The sequence below is a fragment of the Myotis davidii genome, unplaced genomic scaffold, assembly GCF_000327345.1.
Source record: "Myotis davidii unplaced genomic scaffold, ASM32734v1 scaffold238, whole genome shotgun sequence".
NCBI classification, from domain to species: Eukaryota; Metazoa; Chordata; class Mammalia; order Chiroptera; family Vespertilionidae; genus Myotis; species Myotis davidii.
This window is the reverse complement of record NW_006293779.1, coordinates 9,619,444-9,642,612: the sequence shown is the minus strand read 5'-3', so window position 1 is coordinate 9,642,612 and position 23,169 is coordinate 9,619,444. Positions and strand designations below refer to the sequence as shown.

The following is a 23,169-nucleotide window of genomic DNA, read 5'->3' as shown; positions in this document are numbered from 1 at the left end:
GGTTGGGCTCAGTCAAGCTTCTGTGGCCTTCTCTAGTTTTGGAGGTTTTCTCCCCCCCCACCCCCACCCCCTTTCTGGCTGTTGGCAGAGGCAAACAGGGCCATTGGTTATATGTCTGTCACCATCCGGCTCATTCCCACGGTTGATGTCAGGGTTCCAAGTAGAGCAGCGAGGGCAAGCTTCTACATGCAATTACTTTCTAAGTCTCTCTGCTTGCGTCAAGTTTGCTCTTATCACATAAAGTGACATGAAGCCTAACTCTGCATTAGTACGAAAGGGGTCAATGGCATGAGAGCTTGAGAGATGATACATTTCCAGGAATTTTGCTTGATATCGGTCATGATGAAGTATTTACACATAGAAACTGGCAAACAATGCAAACAAAGGCTTCCCCCCCCCTCTTTTTCCCCCAGAGAACCAGTTTACTACAATGTCCCCAGGACTATCTGAGGACGTGGGTTCACAGAGAGGAATGATTGCCGCTGGTTTTGAAAAGATCCCAGTGAATGTGGTCTTTTTGTATATCGGGGAGTCACAGTTTTCAAGCCTAGCCATTATTGGAGTGGTGTGTGTATACAAAGATAGTTGTGTATGTGTGGAGCAGTCAAGGGTTCACACTGTAGTGGTCATTGATGTCTTGTAAAGCACCCGTTAGTCCTTTGCGGTAAGACCCTGCTTGAACCCAGCTAAGCCACTCTCCGTGACACAGTGATTTATCCGAAGGACAAACCCACAAACCAAGCTAATTCAGTCAGAATTATTCCCCAGGGTTTTTTTCCAACTGGAGTTGAGGGCAAGAAAGTCCCTCTTACACATTGTGATAATTTGAGCCAAGAGCTGCCAGTGGTAATAATTACATTTTTGTGGGGGACAGTCAGCCCAAGAGAGAAGAGCTAACAGATTTGCATGAAAGAGAGGCAGTTGAAGGAGACAGAGACGAGAAGACAAATCCACTCCATCCTTTCTTGCTATTTGGTCGTGTCTAACGCCACATATACAGTCTGAAGTTGGGTGGATTAGTGTCTGTCACTTACACCCAAAGCGTTTGGGCAAATACACAAACACACATATCTTGTTGCAGGGGTGGAGAAACTAGGACAAGGACGGATCAGCATTGCTGTGCAAAGACAGGATCTGGGTCAGGGCATCGAGTTCATCCCTGGAGGGTACATTAAACAAAGGCCTTGGTAATATCATATGTAGAGCTCCGCTGAGATTTGTAATTCTCCCCCTTCCTCCCGCCCCATGTCAGGTCAAGGTCTGGTTGAAGATAATAGAAATGACTCCAGACAACTGAAGCAGAAAGAGACTCACTAGAGGGAATTCGGTGATGACACCGCTGTTGGGAGGGCAGGAGGCTGAGCTTCCAGGAACGACTTCCCTAACTGGAAATAATTATTCCGTGGTGCTCCGTCTCTTTGTAACCACAAAGCTAGCACCCACCATTGAGATTTCTGCTTCTGCAACCACAGAAAAAACAAACAAACAAAAACCCCAAATACCCGCTTGGCCGTGCTCCCTAGCAGAAACACCAGCTGCCACAGAAGCACGTCTCACTTCCCAGTCTCACTCCTTACAGGCAACAACCGTTAACATCTTCATCTGTATCCTTCCAGAACATTTCCGAGCATACACAAACACACCTGCTTGTGTGTGTAGGCATACGCATTTGTATAAAACAAACAGAAGCACACTGAATATTAGTCTAATTGCTAGTGGATTTAAAGGACCTCTATTTAGATGACTTTTCTTTCTGTTGTCTGGAGGGGGATGGGTGATGCCTTTTCTAAATGAGAATGAAAGAATAGGACTAGGTTCTTTCTTTCTTTCTTTCTTTCTTTCTTTCTTTCTTTCTTTCTTTCTTTCTTTCTTTCCTTATTAATGACTGGGTTTTGTAAACATATCACTTTGATCCCTAATTTTAACATGGAATCAGAGTCCTTGGAATGAATCTAAAATACTTAGGAACAACATTAAGCATTAACTGAATAAAGAGGCACATAACTCTTTGAAAATCACTTTAAAATAAAGTGTTCTTTTGAGAGGAAACTTTAGATTTGTATATTCACATCTTTCTCTCTTAAAAGCCAAAGTCTTTACACTTTGTGAAGGTGAACATGTATACTTATTAATTTTTCTTTCTCTCTATTCATTAATTTTTAAAAGGGCAGAATTTTACAGTTTTGTCTAAATTCAATCTCAAAATTTACAGAGCAAAGAACAAATACATTGTCCTTTTAAAAACACAGCCGAGAGGGAACAATAAAAACAAATGTAAAAAACACCTCTAAATGCTAAAGACGGAAAAACAAGCAAACACAAAACAATAACAACAATCCTAAAACTAAAAAAAGAAAAAAACCACCAAAAAGTATAAAAAGAAAGAAATAGAATCTGAATCTAAGGTAAATAGCATTTATGGGCTGGATCACACATAAGGGATAATCAGATCAATGTATCACCTAGTCAGTGCCACTGAGTCAGACTCTAGAGCTCAGCGATAGAGACAAAGATGGGGAAAAAGAACAATGGAAGTCACTTGGCAGGGAAGGGCACCGGGCCTCAGCTTGCTCTCGGCTTCTCACGGGCACAGGCCCGTCCCACAGGCCCTGGGGGTTGAGTGAGGGACAGAGGAGGCGGGACCAGCCTGAGTTACTGCCTTTGTGTGGGGGCCCTGCTGCAGGAGTCCCATGTCTGTGTGAGATGCATTGATCCTGGTGCACTCACCACTGTTAATCATCACAGCCCAGGGCGTGGCCTTTTGAGAGTGAGCCTAGATTCCAGCCCGTCTCTATGGGCAACCAGTTCCTTCTAAAGGCAGCATCACCCAGCTTCATGCTCCAGCCCTGGGCCGTCCCCCTGGCTGGCCTGTTCTGGGGCCTCATGGGGGCTGACCGGGAGGCTCAGGAAGGAGGGGTGGGGTCAAGTGAGGGCCCTTTGGCTGGGAGAATGGGGGGGCCCTGAGTGAGCCCTGGGGCTTGAGCGCACTGCAGCCCTGGAGAGGAGATGGTGCTCCCGAAGGTGGATCTGGCTCCTTGTGCTGAGGGCACCGAGGGTGAGAGCGGCTCTGAGGGCACCGAGGGGGAGAGCGGCTCTCCAGGGGGCCGGGGGGTGGGCAGCAGCAGGTCTGAGGGGCGTGGGTGGATCTGAGGCCACAGCAAGGGAGGGCTGGCCGGCTTCCTGGCTGTGGGTGAGGAGGCGAAGTCAGCCATGACTCACAGTCCGAGCCCAGGGGACCAGGGCTTGCAGATGCCTGTCCTGGAAAGGGATCGCTGAGACAGAGTTGCATTCCAAAGGTTAATTGGGCAGTTCTCTTGGGATCCCTGGGGGCTGGAAAGAAGGAGGCAGGATTGGGAATACGGAGAAGTTGAGCCACAATGCATCCCCGTGGGAAAGCTCAGTGACCCCACAGGGATGGCCTGGCAGAGCTGTGCCAGCTGGGGTATCGGGGCTGGCCTTCGTGTTCCCACACCCATCGGTCTCTGCATGGGGACCTCGCTGGGGAAGGAGGTGGCTCTGTAACTGAGGAATCCCAGAGGCATCCTGACAGCCGCCTTCCTGCCAGCAGCACTCCCAGCAGCTGAGGGGATAAACCCGTGATTTCTGAGGGGACCTTGGAGGCCCGTCACAGTGTCCACCACAGTAAGGAAACACGGCAGGCTCACAGGAGGAGTGAGCTCAGGGGAGGCGACGAGTGCTGTTGGGACACTCTGAGTTTGAGGTGTCTGAGGGATGGGCAGGTGGGTATCCACTGGACAGTGGGTGTATAGGTCTGAAGCTCTGGTGGAAGGTCAAGTTCAGAAATACGGAATCAGCAAAAACATAAAAGTGGAGTGGAAGTCAGAGGGCTCGATGGGGCAGGCGGAGTCAGAGAGATGGAACCTGAGCTGATTCACTGGCAGGTGGTCCTCAGAGGGTCCTCGGAAGAGGAGGCATCTGGGTAAGATCAGCAAAAAGCAGGGAATTCCCAACCCGATTGCAGCTCTCAGAGATGAGCGAGAGCCCTGATCTGAGTGGCTGATGTGCAAATCCAATGGAAACATGGACTGCATGCTGCGGATTAGCACGGCCCTGGGGATGGGGATGCTCACAGGGGAGGGTCTGCCTCCATCTCCCACACCCTCCCTCCTCCCTCCCCCTCTACCAGTCCTTTACTCTGAGGCCTCTCAGCCCCGCTCTCCCCTTCTCTCTCTGTCTTACCCTTCTCTGTCCAGTTCTCTCTCCTTCCCTCCCTCTGCCCATTAGAGGGCAGTAGCTCACTCTGAGCCTTTGCCTGTGCTCCGCCGTCTAGTGTGTGTGTGTGTGTGTGTGTGTGTGTGTGTGTGTGTGTGTGTGTTGTGATGGTGGTGATGGTGATGGTGGTGGTGGTGGGGAAGTGGTGCTTGAGTGGGATAAACACCAAGAATACCTCGGGCCCTCGGGGCTCCTCACCCAAGAGTCAGGCCAGTACTTGCAGGGAACGTGGTGGGAAACACATGCTCAGTAGAGAAGGCAGGGACTGCGTCTTCTTTGCCTGCTTTGAAGCACAGAGACAGTGTGGCCAGCTGGATCTGCCTTGAATACGGGGACAGACAGACCTACTCAAGGTCTCTGAATGGGTAGTTCGTTTCCTCTGCTTGTTCATGGGGTGGCAGGTCCACAGAGCCACAGCAGTTGGGGCTGGGTCTTATTCCCATCATTTGTGTCCCAGGGTTTTCTTAAAAGGATTTTCCCTGGAAATAACAGGTTTCAACGTTGCCAGAGTGTCAAAGGCCCGTTGCTGGTCCCCAGGTTGCTCCAGTCTACCTCCCCTGGAAGCCCCCCGAAGGCCTGGCCACCTGGGTGTGAGCCCTCAGGGGCTCCTGGAAGCCTCCTTGTGACCGACCACAAGTCAGCCACATGGTCAGGCCAAGAAAGACTACATTTTTCCAAGTGAAGGGGGGAAAAAATGAAATAACCTGGTTGGGGAGGGGGCATGCTGGGTTAAACCACTACAACAGCAGCTTGGGGACCGGAGTGCTTGCCTGGAGTCAGGTCCCAGCTGAAATCCCTGCCTTCTCTCCCCACTTCTCCCCAGACATAGGCACATAGACCAGCTTCAGAGCTTCGGTCACGTAAGGGGCGGCCTCGGCTCCTCTGGGCTCAGAGAGCAGCCCTGGTCAAGGGGAGGTCTGAGGAGCCAGGCCTAGGAGTGCTGGGATTTCAGTACCCCCAGACCGGGCATGTCAGCTACCCTGTGTCTGTGGAGGCAGCACAGGGATGTCATATGAGGTGGCCCTGCTTTGGAGGACCCCTTCCCCGCAGGCAGGTGGATCCTAGAGCTGAAGGCTGCGCTGTGTCGGATTCTGGAAGGCCTCCTGGAGTTGCTAACTGAAGCCCATAGAACCTCAGAGTCTCCAGGTCTCCCCACCCAGGAAAACCCTGCGGTGAGCCCTTCCCCACTCTACTTCCACTTGTCCCCTCTTCCTTCCAATTCCTGCTGCTCCCAGCTCCTCAACCTGGCATTTAGGGTCCTCCTGTGTAGACACCCTGCTTGGCAAGATGAATCATTTAAAAAAAAATCTTTATGCGCTGGCCAGAGCATCATCCTGATATGCCAAGGTTGCCGATTCATCCCCAGTCAGGGCTCCTAAGAATCAGCCAATGAATGCGGAAATAAGTGGGACAACAAGTCAGTGTGTCCTTCTCTCTCGCTTGTGGGAAACCGCCTATTGTCTTCTCTAGCAGAGAGGTGTGGACAAGGAGCCTGGAATGCTGGTGAACCTTGAAGTCCTGGCGAAGGTCAGGGCTGTGCACCCACTGGTTAGTGGAGACAATGGTGGCTGAAGCAACTTCCCCACCAGATAGTCATGTAAATGATTACTGATAAGACAGCCTGCCTGTTACTGGAACCTGCCTGCCTAAGGGCTATAGGTGGATCCCAAACTGAATAAAAGGATGGCGAGGTCTGAGCCAAAGCGGAGTCCATCCTCTTGGGAGGGGCTCTCGCCTGGCCCCCCAATTTCCAAATTATCTCTGGTCTTGTCTCTTTCATTTGTGTGCGGCCCCTCTTCCAGATCCTGAACCCTGAACTATGCGGGATGTGGGGGAACATACATACTCTCTCTTTCTCTCTCCCCCTTCTTTTCTCTCTAAAAGCAACAAATAGATTTTTTTAAGAAGTATTTATAAAACCTCACCGTCCTTATGTTCTCATAATGTCCCTCAGGTTACAGGTATCTCCCCATCTGTGTGGTGAGGATTAAACCTGGCCCACAGAGAGGTCTGGCCCTTGCCCTCAGCTTCTGAGAAGTAATCTCTCCGTCCGTGGAATGCCATGCTTGGTCACAGCACCTGTGTTTGCCTGGGAGCCTTGGACCTGCCTGAGAATAGTAATGTCATTTTGGATGGCAACTGTGGGTCACGGAATACCAGCTTGACCTCCTGATGGAAACTGAGGTTAGCCACATGAGCGGTCAACCCTGTCTGTGTGATGGGGCTTCCAGGCTCCTGACTCCACAGGGAGAGAACGGGAAGCCTTGGGTTTGGCGCTCTCTTGGATTCTGCCCATGTCCTTCCTTTCTTGGCTGATTCTATATCCTTGGTTGATCTGTAGCTTTGATATGAAAATAGCAGCTTTTGGTGAGTTCTATGTATCCTTTTAGCAAATTATTGAACATAATGATCTTGGGACCCCCCAAACTTGCCATTGGTGTTGGAGATGAGGGTGGTTGTATGAACGGCTTTATTTATTTATTTATTTATTTATTTGATTTGAGAGAGAGAGAGAGAGAGAGAGAGAGAGAGAGGCGTTGATTTGTTGTTCCACCTATTCATGCATTCATTAGTTGCTTCTTGTATGTGCCCTGACCGGGGAATTAAACCTGCAACCTTGGCTTATCGGGATGACATTCTAACTGAGCTACCCGGCGAGGGCTTGTGATCTCCTCTCAGACAGTTCAGAGACCTTGTCCCAGGCCACACAACGATGAAGGACCAGAGCTGGGCTTCGAACGCAGGCATCCACTCCAGACCCTGTGCTCTTGCGCACCCGCCCCTTTCCGCTAGCGGAACAAGCTTTGCCCTGCGCTATTTGGACCCTCTTTTTCCACCGTCTCAGTTCTTCGGAGGAGGGCTGGTGCAGTTTTAATTGGAAACTTGGGGAAATAAGGACTTCAGTGCTTGTCTGATGAAAGAGTTGTCGAGATTCTTAGGCTTGTCTGTGTCATTGCTCAGCAATCGGATGTTTGGCACAGAGCGCTCATCTAGCTGTTATTGCTGTGGAATTGGCCAACAGGGATTTCTGCTAGAACCCCCCTTTCCTTAACATTTCCTGGGCTTCATTGACAAACAGCTTCTGCAGATGCCTGTCCTGGGCTCTGGGTTGGAGGGGGGCGGGTAGATCATTGAAGGCTCGGAACCTTCTACACGCCATGCTCTGGCTCTCTGGCCTCGGGCCGAGACTCCTCAGGTCCTATAATCATTAACTGCTGCAGGACAGGTCCACAGGCATCAGAGTATCTGCTTCTGCCCGAGTGCACAAGGCGACTTCTGAGGTTCTGAGATGGAGAGAAGTCGGGAGAGAGACGGTGGCGAGGGGGTGGCCGGGCAGGAGCGGGGTGCTGGGAGGCTGAGGCTGAGGAGGGAGATCGGCCTGTGGAGCGGCGTGTCCCTGATCGTCGGCAGTATGGTTGGCTCTGGCATCTTCATGTCACCACAGGGGATCTTGGTTTACATGGGCAGCCCCGGGGCCAGTCTCGTGGTCTGGGCCGCCTGTGGCCTCCTGGCCACTCTGAGTGCCCTGTGCTTCGCTGAGCTGGGGGCCCTGGTTCCCGAATCCGGGGGGGAGTATGCTTACATCCTGCATACCTATGGCTCCTTGCCGGCCTTCCTGGTCATCTACACGTTCGTGCTGGTGAGCCGCCCCGCCTCCATCGCTGCCATCTCTCTGAGCTTCGCCGAGTATGCAGTGGCCCCCTTCTACCCCGGCTGCTCCTCCCTGCCCCCGGCAGTGCTCAAGAGCATGGCGGTCGCCTGCATCCTGCTGCTGCTGGTGGTGAACGGCTGGAGCTCAAAGCTGGCCACCCAGCTGAACGACGTGTGCACGGCCGCCAAAGTGTTCTCCTTGCTGGTCGTCGTGGTGGGCGGCGTGGTGGTGCTGGGCCAGGGCCGCGGCCGCACCGAAGCCCTCCTGGCTGCCTTCCACAACACGTCGCGGCAGACCGGGCGCATCAGCATGGCCTTCTACCAGGGCCTGTGGTCCTTCGACGGCTGGAATACCCTCAACTATGTGTTGGAGGAGCTCAAGAACCCACAAGTGAGTCCATGACACTGCTTTGGGGGGCGAAGTCTCTGAGCATCAGCAGTGTCAGTGATTGTCCTTCGAGCTAAAACCATGAAAAATTGGCTGAAAACAGGGGCGCCCTTCCTAGGCTCATGGGAATGGATGCCAGCCATTGTCCACTCTGATTAGTGTATGGAATTATAGAAATAATGACGTCTCAAGGAAGCAGAGGACTTCACAGCATCATCCCCAGGGTCTCATATGGCTGCCCGGCGAGGTAGGCATTATCATCCCATTTTTCATGTGGGAAAACCGAGGCTCAGAATGGAGGCGTGATGCTGAGGTCATAGGGCTAGCAGGAGGCCATGCGTGATGGCTCAGTTTGATATCTCTTGGGCTGTTCCCTCTGTAACATAGTAGTACACACTTAATTCACACTTGCCATGGGAGCCACTGTAGGACACAGCGGCGTGGCTTGGGATAGGAGAGTGGGCCAGTCCTGCCTGGCTCACCCAGCGGAGAACCGTGGGCTGGTTAGTCACTGCCTGGTGGGGGGTGGGTCTGTAGGTGCCCCCCGCCCCCACCTGCCTCCCAGAAAGCATTTGCAACACTTGGACTCTTCAGGTGGTGGGGAGGCCGAGGCTACACATACATTTGCCTCGGATGCCATTTGTTTCCTTGCTCCCCTGCAGGAGTTTTAAGTTCTTACAGGATGAAATGGCCCGTCCTTCCCTTTCTGTCCTAGATTGGCTTTAGGGCCCTGAGGGCTGTCAGCTCTCAGCAAAGACCCTCTGGATAGGGGTTTGGGGGATGCTGTGAGGAGTCATAAGCAAATAAATGGCTGCATCCCAATACAAGTTTGTTTATAAAAGCAAGCAGCAGGCTGGCTTTGGTCCAGGGGATTTGAGTGCAAGATTAAGGTACTTGAGAATGAAACCAGAAAAATCTCTCTGTTCTTGTGTCTTCGCCAGAAACCTGTCCGTGGCTCAACTGTAGGGCTCTGTAGCTGTCACAGCTCCTTAGCTGGCGGGTGGGCTGTCCGAGATGAGTCAAGTTCATCTGGGCATGGGGCATGGGGCTGGGTCAGGCATGGTGGGTGCTCACCCGCTGAGGGCACCCTGCTAGGAGGCCCACAGGAGGGGGACCCCAGGACTCTGCCTCACAGGGCCCAGGCAGAGCCATATATCCAGGACTGGGATCATGAGGAATTAGTGGCCATGTGCACACTGGCTGGGGCAAGTTCTTTGTCCTCAGATTCTCAGGTTTTAGAACTAGAAAGGAGATGGGAGGACCCATCTCATAGGAGAATTTATTGTTACCTTATTTGTGTCACTTTCACAAGTTTTCCATGTGACCTGCTAGGTTGGGCGGCCTACCATCCGGGTTGCTCAGGACGGAGGGATCCCCAGGGGTGCTGGACTTTCAGTGCTAAAAGCTGGAAATTCCCAAGTGAACTGGGATGAGTTGGCCACCCTATCTGGCCCCTGCCCTTAGGACAGGGCAGGACAGAGGCTTGGATACAATGAAGCAGATGTGCTTGTCGGGGCTCTGCCGCCACTTGCTGCTGGAGTTCAGGAAAGGAGACCACTATGAGGCAGAGCAACCTAGTGGGCTTCCTGGAAGAGGCGGACTGATGCGTTTTGTGGCTAAACAGCCACATGGAAGCAGTAGGAATCTGAACCCAGAGGCCAGAAAGAACAGGGCGTTTGTGTCTGAAGGAAAAATGAGGGGGGGGTGAGAACAGGCTCTGAGAGGCTACTCCGTCCTCAGTGCCCCGTGTCCTTCCTCCCGCACCCAGATCCAAAGTTTTCTGTGAGCAGGTCTCCTCCTGGCAGAAAACTCTGGAAATTGCTTTTCACGTTATATTGAAGGATGGAAGATACACTCCGAGGGGGAGATGCTGAATCAGGGGAGGGCCCTCCGTAGGGGAGGGGGAGGAGGTCTGCCTGCCCCCACAGTGACAGACAGCTCTGTGCCAATCTGACTGAGAGGTCCCTGCGTCTTGGCGAAGAATGGCCTCCTCTGGTTCTGTTTTATGTCACATTGTAAGTGTCAGTAACATGTCCTGGGTGCCGCTTGGTGCCGAGGGGATGGGTCTGGGTCCTCAGTGCCTGCCTGCCAAGGTGACCCAAGGTGAGCTTGGTACCTTTATGGGGTGACGGGGTCCGTTGGGCACCGAGGCCTCAGCAGTGCAAACTGGTCCCAGTGCCACAGCCCCTGTTTCCAGGGCCCTTCTCCCCTTCCTCTTTGCTGCCCCTCACGCCTGGCAGAGAGGCAGACAGCGGGAAGTCCCATTTGACAGATCCCCAATGATCCCCAATTTCCAGTTGAGGAGACTGAGGGTCAGAGGAGAACCCCAAGTGTAATGGCCCTCAGCCTGGGTCTGAGTCCTGGGGTCCCCCGGAAGGAAAAATGAGGGGGGGGTGAGAACAGGCTCTGAGAGGCTACTCCGTCCTCAGTGCCCCGTGTCCTTCCTCCCGCGCCCAGATCCAAAGTTTTCTGTGAGCAGGTCTCCTCCTGGCAGAAAACTCTGGAAATTGCTTTTCACGTTATATTGAAGGATGGAAGATACACTCCGAGGGGGAGATGCTGAATCAGGGGAGGGCCCTCCGTAGGGGAGGGGGAGGAGGTCTGCCTGCCCCCACAGTGACAGACAGCTCTGTGCCAGTCTGACTGAGAGCTCCCTGCGTCTTGGCGAAGAATGGCCTCCTCTGGTTCTGTTTTATGTCACATTGTAAGTGTCAGTAACATGTCCTGGGTGCCGCTTGGTGCCGAGGGGATGGTTCTGGGTCATCAGTGCCTGCCTGCCAAGGTGACCCAAGGTGAGCTTGGTACCTTTATGGGGTGACGGGGGTCCGTTGGGCACCGAGGCCTCAGCAGTGCAAACTGGTCCCAGTGCCACAGCCCCTGTTTCCAGGGCCCTTCTCCCCTTCCTCTTTGCTGCCCCTCACGCCTGGCAGAGAGGCAGACAGCGGGAAGTCCCATTTGACAGATCCCCAATGATCCCCAATTTCCAGTTGAGGAGACTGAGGGTCAGAGGAGAACCCCAAGTGTAATGGCCCTCAGCCTGGGTCTGAGTCCTGGGGTCCCCGGCCCCCCGGCAGGGCAGGCCTGGGGGTCCTGGAATATTCCAGCTGAAGTGCTCAGTGAACAGCTGACGATGCGACCTTTACCTATCCTGTCTCTTCCCTGTGCCTCTGCTCTGTGGCTGCCCCTGGTAGGAGTCCCTCCCCTTCCACCTGCCTGAACCTCTCCCATTCTTCAAGGAGAGCCCAGTGGAAGGCCCTGTTTTGGTGATGGCTCCTCTCCCCTCCCCACCCCTGCTGGCCGCTCCGTGCCTCCACTGCTCTGACCGGTTAGGGCCCCTCACCGCCGCCCAGGGCATCTGCCTGTGTGTGTCCTTGTGGTGGGTCTCTGAACTCATGGAGGAGGGGCACGTGGCCTGCGTGGCCCCAGGCCCTGGCACGTGCCCTGCAGCTGGGATGAGCTCAGTGCTGTGCTCAGGGGCCTGGGAAGGACCTCACGGGCTAACATATGGCCTCCTCTCTCTGACTGTACAGCAGAACCTGGTGTGGGCGCTGATGATCGCCATTCCCCTGGTCACGGGCCTGTACATCCTAGTCAACATCAGTTACCTGCTAGTGCTGTCACCCAATGAAATCCTCTCCACTGATGCTGTGGCCGTGAGCTGGGGGTGAGTTTCATGTTCCTAGGCCGCCAGGCAGACCCCAGGGTGGGGAAGGATAGTGCCCCATGGGTGTTAAACTTTCTGTGCCCAACTGGCGTGCTCTCCCTTTCTCTCTGAAATCAATAACATATATATCTCTATATATAAAAGCCTAAGCAGCCATTACGACTGAATGGCCGGAATGACCGGATGGCCAGCCAGTAGCTATGACGTACACTGACCCAGACCTTGCTGCTGGGGCCCTGACAGCCCTGAATCTGGGTTCATGCACACCTTGGACCAAGACAGGAGGCCAGACAGGAGGGACCCCCCCCCCCCCGTGTACAAATTCATGCACCGGGCCTCTAGTATTATAGAAAAGAATTAAAAGAAACTTACTTCAATGTCTCGCTTGCTCAGTTTTCAGATGTGACAGTCTTTCAGGCTGTTGCTCGAGTGCTTCCCCCTGACCCCTCTGTCATCCTAGGAACCAGGTTCTGGGGGCCTGGGCCTGGCTGGTGCCTTTGGCTGTGGCACTCTCGACATTTGGCTCTGCCCATGGGACGTTCTTCAGCGGAAGCCGTGTGTGCTACGTGGCTGCAAGAGAAGGCCACTTGGTGAGAGGTGGTCTGGGAAGGACTGCAAGCTAAGCTTCCTCCTGCCGGGAGCCTAGCATATAGCCCAAAGCAGGACTTGCCCTCTAGACACAGCCCTCTTCCTCTGAGAATGGGGCTCAATGCATCTGCATCAGAACTAGAGTCCCTTTACTTCAGCCTTTGGAGGCTCACCGTGCTGGGTCACAGGGTGGAGCTACTGTGTACCCTCCAGGCCACTCCTCTGGGGTCCTCTCTGACACTCTGTTAGCTTTGCTGCAATCATGCTGAATAACAGACAACGCCCTTATCTCAAAGGCTTACAACCACAAACGGCTCATGTTGCCGTGGTTGATGGATCAGGATGGGCTTGTGTTTGGGCCTTCTCATTCCAAATGTGAGTCCTGGGGCATGTCTTGCCATAGCAGGTGGCAGGGGCTCACGAGACCAAGCCAATCACACGAGCACATGTAGAGTCTCTACTCCTGCTCACACTTCATTGGCCAAGCCCAACATCAACGGGTGGGAAACGGTATTTCTCCCCCAGAAGTGGGAGATGGAGACCCAGTGTTTGCTGGACAATAAAACAGTCTACCAACAATAACCCACGATCCCGCTCCATGCTCCAGGCACGCTTGTCCTGCCCTCTCCTCCATCCTTCTCCATCTCTCCCCAAACCCATCTTTGTCCCTCTTCCTGTCCTGGGGTGAGCAGTAGAAAGTCAAAAGACCTGGCCAGGCATCTGCCTCAGCCTCCACGCCCCAGCCCCACATACTAAGCTATTTGGGTCTTGGCTGGTCTGTGGGGACAGGCCCCCCCAGTCTGCACCCTGAGCCTGGTCACCCCTGGTGAGCCACAGGCCCACATCTGGAAGCCGTGGGAACTGGGGACGGTTAGGTTGGGCACACTGGTGTGCAGAGTGAGTGTGGCAGGGAGGAGAACCGGCAGCTTCCCCGGGCAGACGTCCGCTTTGGCTCCCCTGGGGGGTGCCTGACACCTGGCTTCGCTCCCCAGCCCGGGCTTCTGTCCATGATTCACACCCGTCGCCTCACACCGACTCCGGCTCTGGTGTTCACCACGGCAGTGACTTTGGTCCTGGTCATCTCAGGGAACTTCAGCAACATCGTGAACTTCTTCAGGCAAGTGAGACGGTCCTGCCAGGCTGAGTATCTCATGGGCCCTATGTGTACACACTTATACTTGAATCTATGCACATAAATATATACATGCACACGCTGGAAGTCCCGTGTGTGTGTGTGTGTGTGTGTGTGTGTGTGTGTATAATCTCCACTATATGTATCCACACATACACTTACACACTCTGGGAGCCCAGGCACAAACATTTCAGCCATTCTCCTCCAGTTATGTTTCCAAAATTAAATGTGGCTCTCTCTTCTCTTGCTCTGCTTACAAATATTCATTGAGACAGATGAACCAGGAGGTCGAGAGAGAGGCAAGTTAAAGGCTTGTGCTGTCTTTCTCACTTTTACTTTTATTGCTATTCCTCTATTCTGTCACTAAGATAATGTGAAAGGATATTCAGGCTTTATTCACACGATTGCAGCCCTTGGTTCTGCTGTGATTTCTCCTTTGGAGTCTGGTCTGCATCCTGGACTCTGACCCAACATGTCTCTATTGAACTCAGGGCAGACCCACAGGCAAGCACAATGATTGCAGCAAAGTGGGGAGATAATCTGACCCCCTTTCTCACCTTCCCTGGGGCAGAGAGGATGGGCTGTGGTGCTATCCAGTTGTAATTTTGTAGCCTCATTTGAAGCTGGTTTCTGGACAGGTCTGCATGCCCAAGGAGTTCTCAGGGTAATTTTCCAAGCACCACATGTCCCTTCTTTTGTTGTCATAAGTATAATGCATCTTCGGGAACAGGATATGCAGTGCCTGATGTGACTTTCTTCAGAACATTAAGTAACAGACATGGTTTTTCTTCCTTTTTTTTTTCCCCCTGTGAGAAAAAAATGAAATCATTCTATGGTGAGAATAAAATCAAATCTATGGTGACCAGAGGGGGTCTTCGGACTGAGATTGGGGCGTGTGACTGAGAATGTCCCAGCCCAGAGTGAGAACGCTAGGAATTCATTGCATCTCAGTGAGGACCCAACATCTTGGTCTTGACCGCCTCAAGGGATGGCCTGATCTGGACCCTGCCTCCAAGGCTAGCTGGGGATTTCATCAGACCTGCACCAGCCACTCAGTGACCTACACGGGAAAGCAGAAGCCAGGATTTGCTGGGTGGGGGATCGGCTACGAGGGTGCTGGTCCCTGAGAAGCGCACAGGCTTCCTTGAGATGCCATCAGACTTGTTTTAGAAAACACAGACACTCCTCCCTCCCCGTGAACACGTGGTGAGGCGGTGCCCCTTTGTGCCAGAAGGTAAAGGAGGCAGAATGGGGTAATGTTGACCCTCCAGGGCATCCTGGTCCTCGGTGCCCCCACCTTGCCTTCTGTCCTCATCTTCATGGATCAGGGGAGCTGGAGGTGGCTGCAAGGCCCTGGATGAGCTTGTACTTCTGCCCCAGGTTTGTCCCTAGGAGGCCAGCCTATGGCAGGGCCTGCTAGTGAGTGACTCAAGTCTGCCTTTCAGCTTCCTTGCCTGGGTCACCTACGGAACTACCATCAGCTGTCTCCTGTACTTGCGAATGAAGAAGAGCCTACCCCGACCTTACAAGGTAGACATTGGGGTACCCATTGGGCTTTTTCAACCCTAAGCTGTTGTGTGAGGCTGGTTGTTGAACCATAGCCTCTGTCAGGACCCAGAGGAAGAAGGTAAGGGGTGGCCACTGGCCTTTCTGGTAGAGAATTTCTCTATTTCCTGGGGTGAGAGGTGAGGGATATCTGACTCACACAGCATTGATTCTACTCACTGGGGATTCACTTCTCCCGTGGAGGACCCCACGGGAGAACAGTGGAAAACCAGTGCAGGAGGAGGCACGCACACAGCTGGATTCACAGGGCACAGAGAGGACTGGGCGGGTTGCAAAGCTTCTGCTCCCTGGAGGACCCTCTGTAGCCCAGCAGGTGGCTCCCCTGGCCAGGCGAGGTATCATCTGGGCAGGGACTGGAGGGGAGGAGCTGGTGGCAGGTGGAAGCAACAGCAAGGCAGGCAGGAGGCACAGAGCCCAGGGAACACATACCGCCTCCCGCGCACCTCTCACCATCCAGGGCTCTGCCCATTGCAGGTCCCCACCATCGTCCCCGTCGTCGTGCTCCTTGCTTCTCTCTACCTGGTGCTGGCACCCATCATCGACCATCCGCAGATCGAGTTCCTCTACATCTTCCTGCTCCTGCTCAGTGGATTCCTGGTCTACTTCCTGTTTGTCTACTTCCAGCACCAGCCCAAGTGTTTGCAGACGGCCACCCTGCATCTCCAGCTGCTCCTGGAAGTTGCTCCAGCCACTAAAAATGTTGACTTGTGCGAGGGTAGGGGGCCGGGGGGTGGGGGGGTGAGTAGCTGGGGAGAGGTCAATGGTGGAAAAAGAAGACATGTAGTACTTTCAACAATAAAGAATTTAAATTAAAAAAAAATTGACGGATGGGCTGGGCAGGTCTGGTCTGCTCTGCCCTCTTTACTGCAGATGATTCTGTTCTCACAAAAGTGGCCTGGCCAGCCTCTATGGGTGGACCACGCATGATTCTCACAAGCTCCTAAAGTGCCAGGACACGGTGTTGTGGAGTTTTGGGTTAAGCACCCAGCACAGCATCCCTCTCTCCCTCTCCTCCTCTCTCTGGCGCCTTCTCTGAGAACCGCTCCTTCAGCCCAGGACCTCACAGCTGCACTGAATGTAAGAGTAAACAGCATCTTTGGAGCTAGTTTCCCATTAGCAGCGATCAGATCAGCATTTCACCTATGCCAGCTGATCTGGTCAGAGATGAAAAGGCAGAGAAACACTTAGAGCAGTGGTTCTCAACCTTGGCTGCACATTAGACTCACCTGGGAATCTTTTTAAAATCCTGATTTCTGGGCCTCATCCTCCAGAAATTCTATTTCTTTGTTACTAATGTTGTGGCCCCACCCCATAAACAAGAAACAGAATTTCTGGAAGATGAGGGCCAGAAATCAGGATTTCAAAAAGATTCCCAGGTGATTCTAATGTGCAGCCAAGGTTGAGAACCGCTGACTTAGATGGTGAGACACCAATGGGGTGCTTGGCAGGGAAGGGCACCGGGCCTCAGCCTGCTCTCGGCTTCTCACGGGCACAGGCCTGTCCCACAGGCCCTGGGGGTTGAGTGAGGGACAGAGGAGGCGGGACCAGCCTGAGTTACTGCCTTTGTGTGGGGGCCCTGCTGCAGGAGTCCCATGTCTGTGTGAGATGCATTGATCCTGGTGCACTCACCACTGTTAATCATCACAGCCCAGGGCGTGGCCTCTTGAGTGTGAGCCTCAAACTGGGGGAGATTCCAGCCCGTCTCTGTGGGCAACCAGTTCCTTCTAAAGGCAGCATCACCCAGCTTCGTGCTCCAACCCTGGGCCGTCCCCCTGGCTGGCCTGTTCTGGGGCCTCATGGGGGCTGACTGGGAGGCTCAGGGAGGAGGGGTGGGGTCAAATGAGGGCCATTTGGCTCAGAAAATGGGGGGCCCTGAGTGAGCCCTGGGGCTGGAGTGCACTGCAGCCTTGGAGAGGAGATGGTGCTCCCGAAGGTGGATCTGGCTCCTTGTGCTGAGGGCACCGAGGGTGAGAGCGGCTCTCCGGGGGCCGGGGGGTGGGCAGCAGCAGGTCTGAGGGGTGTGGGTAGATCTGAGGCCACAGCGAGGAAGTGCGGGCCGGCTTCCTGGCTGTGGGGGAGGAGGCGAAGTCAGCCATGACTCACAGTCCGAGCCCAGCTGACCTAGTGTTCATGTTGGGGTTCATGGAAATAGAGAAGCGGGGAGGAGGGGCGCTAGAGGAAAGGGGGGCATTTTACTGTGTCCAGTTGGAAACGCTGCGGGACTGTCCTGTGGCGATCATCGGGGGTTGCCTATCCGGAGCTCAAACACCATCAAGGCTGAGAGGCATACACAGGAGTCACGGGGAAACAGGAGCCTTGGAAGCGAATCGAGTGTTGAAGACAGTTTTTCATGACTAAGCTGTTCAAGGGAGTGACCCACCTCATTGAAATCCGCCAGGCCTGCTTTCCCACTGTGCCCACCCACCGCATGTACATGTGTGCTCACTTCCTGCTGCACCCGGTCACCACACTCACGCCCCAGCGGCAGCATGAGGAGTGGGCCGCACAGGGGAGCTCTTGAAGAACTGTCCTCTAACGTGGGGGTGGGGCCTGGTCAGAGGATAGCCAGCTCCTTGGCGTGTGGGGCACATTCACCGCCTCCTGTCCCCAGCGCCACCTCCTCTCCTGACCCACCACACTCAGAGTCTTGGCCCTGGGTCTGGCCTGGGTGGTGTCTCAACAAACCGCCAGTGCTTGGAAGGCCGCGGGCTGTTTGGGGCCTTCGTTTCCCCGTCTCGCACCGTAGTTCCCCTGGGCCCAGGCACTGCCTGCTGGGACCCGCTGCCCAGGGCCTGGGGTCTTAGTTTTGAACGACTCTGGGGCTGGCTCCTGTCCCCAGCTGCCCGTTTCTGGTACTAAGTGATGGACATGAAGGCCATTTAAACACTTGACCTTGCCTGTTGACCCCTGGAAACCTTTCTGAGGCTGCCTGCCCACTGGTAGCGGAGGGAGCCCTTGCATAGGAAATTGACTCTTATACCAGCGGGAGGAGGCAGGCAGGCAGGGCAGTATCTTCTTGTTATTTCTCAGAAGGCAAACTGAGATTTGGAGCAGCCAGGTGACTTGCCAAGCGACAAGTGAGCGGCAGAGCTGGCGAAGCATCCAGTGGCTTCCCGTGGGCCAGCGTGGTTTATTTTTCTGTCCTGTGCTCCCACGGGGCCCGGTGGGCAAGGGGGGAGGGGTCTCAGCCCCACACCTCCCTCAGTTCTAGTCCCTCACTATCTCAGGACCCCGGGCTCAGGAGTCTACACCCAGCATCTCATCCACTTCTGGGGACCTTGGTGGCTTGTAGGGAAGCTCCTCCTCTTGTCAAACCAGACTGGGGGTTCTGTGTCTGGTCTGGGCCCTGGCTCCGGGAGGGGGTGGGGTACAGGCATCTCCTCTGGCCTGGGGGCTGGAAAACTGGAGGCACCTGTGGGTTGGGAGCTTGGAGATCCAGCTTAGGGTTGCCAAACACCAGCATCAGCTACTGATCTGAATCCTCGTTTAGGATCTGCTTAACCATGGCGAGAGCAGGGGTGGGGGCGGGAACTTCCTGTTTACTGCTGGCTGGTCTGGGGGAGACATCCTTCTGTGGTTACTGTGAACCCTCACATCTCCCACTCTCCCCTGAGGCTGACTCATACCCTCGCCCTTTCAGGGTTAGAAGACTGTGCCCCCTGCAGCCCAGGGTCTCTCCTCTCCGCAGCCTACGGTAACAGCAGCCCACCTGGTGCCGTCTCACCTGCTCATGACCTGGGTGGCACCCCATTTCACAAAAGAAGCTAGGATTGCAAACGTTAGCAAAACTAAAATAAAAGAGAGGATGCTAGTGGGGTTTGAACTTCAGGTAAACAACTGTAAAAAATATATTCATTGATTTCAGAGAGGAAGGGAGAGGAAGAGAGAGATAGAAACATCAATGATGAGAATCATTGATTGGCTGCCTCCTGCATGCCCTCTACTGGGGATCGAGCCCACAACCTGGGCGTGTACCCTGAACTGGACTCAAAACGTGGCCTCCTGGTTCATAGGTCGATGCTCAACCACTGAGCTATCTGAGCCGGGGAACAACTCCTTTTTTTTTTTTTTTTAGTGGAAGTATGTGCTATGATTTATCTTGAACTCTAAAGAAGCTCAAGTCCAGGGAAGTGGAGGGGCGGAGAGGCAGGGAAGACCTGAGGACCAGGAGCACTGATGTCCCGGGGCAGAAGGCGAGGGTTTCAGCTCAAGCAAAGAGCAAATTCGCCCTCCTCCACCTTTCTGTCCCATGTAGACCCTCCACAGACCAGATGATGTCACATTCGTGAGGGTGATCTTCTCTCAGCCCACTGAGTCAAATGCTAATCTCCTCTGGAAACACCCTCAAAGACACACCCAGAAATAATATTATATTTACCAGCTGTGTGGGCATCCGCTAGCCCAGTCCAGTTCACACGTAACTAAAACCAGCCATCACAGCCCCCAATATCGTGGTCTACTCCTCTCTACTCCAGTAAAATCTTCTAAAAGGTTTTCTTGCCTAGTTCAGTGATGGCGAACCTTTTGAAAGGTTCACTCGGCGTGTCACATTTTGAAAAACCCTAACTTAACTCTGGTGCTGTGTCACATATAGAAATTTTTTGATATTTGCAACCATAGTAAAACAAAGACTTGTAGTTTTGATATTTATTTTATATATTTAAATGCCATTTAACAAAGAAAAATCAACCAAAAGAATGAGTCCGCGTGTCACCTCTGACACGCGTGTCAGAGGTTCGCCATCACTGGCCTAGTTGGAGGCTCCTAGTATTCTTTTGTTGGTTTTATCTCACACTGTGGAGCATTTTTGAACAGGTCTCTTCACCTCTCTGTGCCTCAGTTTCCTCATCTGTAAGACAAGGAGGCTAGTCTTGCTTCATAGGAAGTTGTAAGTATGAAATAAGAAAGTGTTTGGCATGCTTCACTAATAAGCTCCATTAACTTTAAACTTTATAAAAGAAAGAAAAAAAGAGCAGTGTTTAGCAAACGCCTAAGGACTTGAGCACCTGTCCCTTCTGGTGGCCATCAGAGGGTGGGAAAGGCTGGCTGGGCTGTGCCCGGCCCATACAATGGACCACATGAGAGGGTGGGGGCGGGGGGCGCCCTGGCTGCAGCCATATGATCTGCTTGACTCTATGGTGTTGGAGGTAAAGATGCCACGCAGAGTTTGTGGCCAGTCCCTGTGGGAGAAACACAATGCAGACCTTGGGTTCTGGAGCGAGGCCATGCCCTCTGGATAGAGAACTAAATGTCTTTTGAAGAACAACTTCTGCATACTTCTGGGTCCTGGGACAGACAGTACCTCTGAGTACAGGACACCAAGTGACCGTGCAGCTGGAATTACCCCCCAGGACCTGAGTCCTGTCAGAACGACCACATGGGAAGGTTGAGGGGGCCCAGCCACAATCCATAGTGAGATGGGAGGGGTGCATCTCTGAGCATGAGTGGGACCAGAAGGCACAGCAAGCAGGAAGCCCAGAAACCCTATGGCGCCCACCAGAGTCACATCTGTGCCCCTCCCCCATGCTCATGGCTGTAGGGAGGATCTGAAACGACCAGCTGATGAAAGAGGAAAAACCCAAGCTGGCTTTGTGGGTAAGTTCCCTTGGTAACATGGGAATCTCGAAACAGCAACAACAAGGTGTCTGTGTGTGCGCCCAGATGTCTGTCTAGGCTCCTAATAGATCTCCAACGAACAATTTTTGTTCCTTGGGTCCATCTACCACGTAGCAACCAGGATGACCTTTTAAGAGCATAAATCTGAGTATTTCACATGCTGTATTAGTCTGCTAGGACTTCCAGAACAAAATGCCACAGACTGGGTGGTCTGAGCAACAGAAACTTATTTTCTCACAGTCCTGGAGGCTGGAGGTCCAAGATCAAGGTGTTGGCAGGTCTGGTTTCTGGTGAGAACTTTCTCCTTGGCAGGCAGCGGTGGCTCTCGCTGTTCTCACGTGGCTTTTCCTCAGCGCACGTGCTCTCCTGGAGTCTCTTGTCTTATGAGAACACCAATTCAGGACAGACCTAAATCCTTTACGTGGTCTACCAGGTCTGCATGACCTGCCTCCTGCCTGCTCTCCAGTCTCATCTGGTCAACTCTCTCCTTTTCTGTTTTCTCAGCTCCTCAAACACGTGGGCTTCTTCCCTTCCTAGAGACTCAGTACCTGCTGTTTCTTCTGCTTGAGTTATTCATTACCACCTTCCTCCACTGTGTTAGCCTGTGTAATGCCTATTGATTCCTCAAAAATTATCTCCTGCCTGGCTGGTGTGGCTCAGTGGTTGAGTGTCAACTCATGAGCCAGGAAGTTACGGTTTGATTCCTGCTAGGGTCCAGCCCCAGCGGTCCAGGGGTTCCCACTTCCCTCAGCCCATGAGCTTCCCAGATAAGATCGAGGGAGCATCATAAGGTCAAGCCTAAATATGCTAAAGAGGACTGTGCCCTCTAAGCTGGGACTTGTTTGTGACTTTGCCAACAGGTCAGTCCCAGGCTTAATCCTATATCGGCTCCCCACAGATTCCCAGTCAGGGTACATGCCCGGATTGTGGGCTCCATCCCCAGTAGGGGGTGTGCAGGAGGCAGCCAATCGATGCTTCTCTCTCATCATTGTTGTTTCTCTCTCTCCTTTTCCCTTCCCCTCTCTGAAATCAATAAAAACATATTTTAAAAATTATCTCCATGTTTTCCTCAAGGGAGTTTTCCTTGATCCTGACACCAGGCCAGGGCCCCCACTTCCTTTTATCTTCACTCCGCATGCCTTACTTCTCCTGTGGCATTACACCACTGTCGTTCAATCTTTAACTGTGTCATTAATTGTTTCACGCCTCTTTCCTTTCCATAGACCAAAAGCTCCGAGGTAGGAGGGACCATAGTTCTTTTGTTCACCGCTGTATCTTCAGCAGCTAGCACAATGCACTATCCACACCAAAAAGAGCCTTTTAAAGAGCTAATTCACAACGGTAGAAGGTAGATTCCTTATTGAACTCTCAGGTGAAGAGAAGAACCCGCAAGCATCAATCATTTAAAAGCTCTCTCCCTCCACGAGCCTCTTCCTTGCCAGGAAAGCCAGGCTGATGAGCCTGATATCATCTTGGCCTATTTTGGGAACTGCACAGAAGACTCCAGTGACAACCTCAATGGTGAATGTTACATTTTCATCTCTGCCCGAGTCGCTCCATCAGGGCAGATGGTTTTCAAAGAAGCTGAAGCAATTTGCCCCACGCTTCTTGCATTGTCCCATGGCTTTGCTGCTCCTTCTGACAAGAGGGAGGGTCCACTTGTCCTGCCCTTAACCCTGTGTTGGCCTTGTGATCTGCTTTGGCCAATGGCGTTGAGCAGAAAGTGATCTCTGTGAATTCTAGGCCTTCCCTGCAAGAGTTTGTATAGAGCCTTCTCCCTCTCTCGTAGAAAGCTTCCCAAGACGACCGTGTAAGGAAGCTGGGTTAGCCTAGTGGAGGGTGTGACCAAGTGGAGGGGAGGCAAGGTGACCCAGCTGACCGCCAGCACCAAGTTTCAGACATGTGAGCAGGACCCTTAGGGCCTTTCCACTCAGCCAGTCCTCCAGCTGAAACTAACCAGGTAAGGAAGCTCAGGAGAGATCAATAAAGGCATCCACAGACTTAGGAGAATAGTAAGTCTTTGCTGGGTGGCTTGTGACCCAGGAATAGCTGAGCGGAACGTCAATCCTCCTGATTTTCCAGAATAACCCCATTTTTCCCTTCTCTAAACAGTCATGCCCTCCCTCCTGACTCTCCTACTGTCACACTCAGTATGAATCATCAGGACACTTCAGAATGTCCTTATCTCCCACTGTAAATCCAAAGGAAAAAACAGACAAGAGAAAGGATTCCAGCTGAGTCTGGATGGAAGGGCATTGTTTGGAACCACATTCTTGGAGCGGTGGCCACACTCGCACACCTAGGATATGGGGCCCTTAAGGTGGAAGACAG

The 23,169-nt window shown here is 53.1% G+C and overlaps 1 protein-coding gene across 1 annotated transcript; it reads left to right on the top strand.

Moving 5' to 3' along the window:
- The first annotated feature begins 7,490 nt into the window (after positions 1-7,490).
- LOC102760364 (b(0,+)-type amino acid transporter 1) lies at positions 7,491-22,126 on the top strand. The gene is made up of 8 exons (XM_006767601.2): positions 7,491-8,275; positions 11,803-11,936; positions 12,397-12,526; positions 13,517-13,641; positions 15,102-15,186; positions 15,697-15,937; positions 18,863-18,916; positions 22,062-22,126. The coding sequence occupies exons 1-8, from the start codon at positions 7,523-7,525 to the stop codon at positions 22,124-22,126; spliced, it is 1,587 nt and encodes a 528-aa protein (XP_006767664.1). The 5' UTR covers positions 7,491-7,522.
- The last annotated feature ends 1,043 nt before the right edge of the window (positions 22,127-23,169 follow it).

Excerpts from the sequence above, each read along its gene's own strand:
- LOC102760364 (XM_006767601.2), top strand. The coding sequence starts at position 7,523 with ATGGAGAGAAGTCGGGAGAGAGACGGTGGCGAGGGGGTGGCCGGGCAG. Across the intron at positions 8,276-11,802 it reads AGGAGCTCAAGAACCCACAA|CAGAACCTGGTGTGGGCGCT; the intron begins GTGAGTCCATGA and ends CTGACTGTACAG. Across the intron at positions 15,187-15,696 it reads GCCTACCCCGACCTTACAAG|GTCCCCACCATCGTCCCCGT; the intron begins GTAGACATTGGG and ends TGCCCATTGCAG.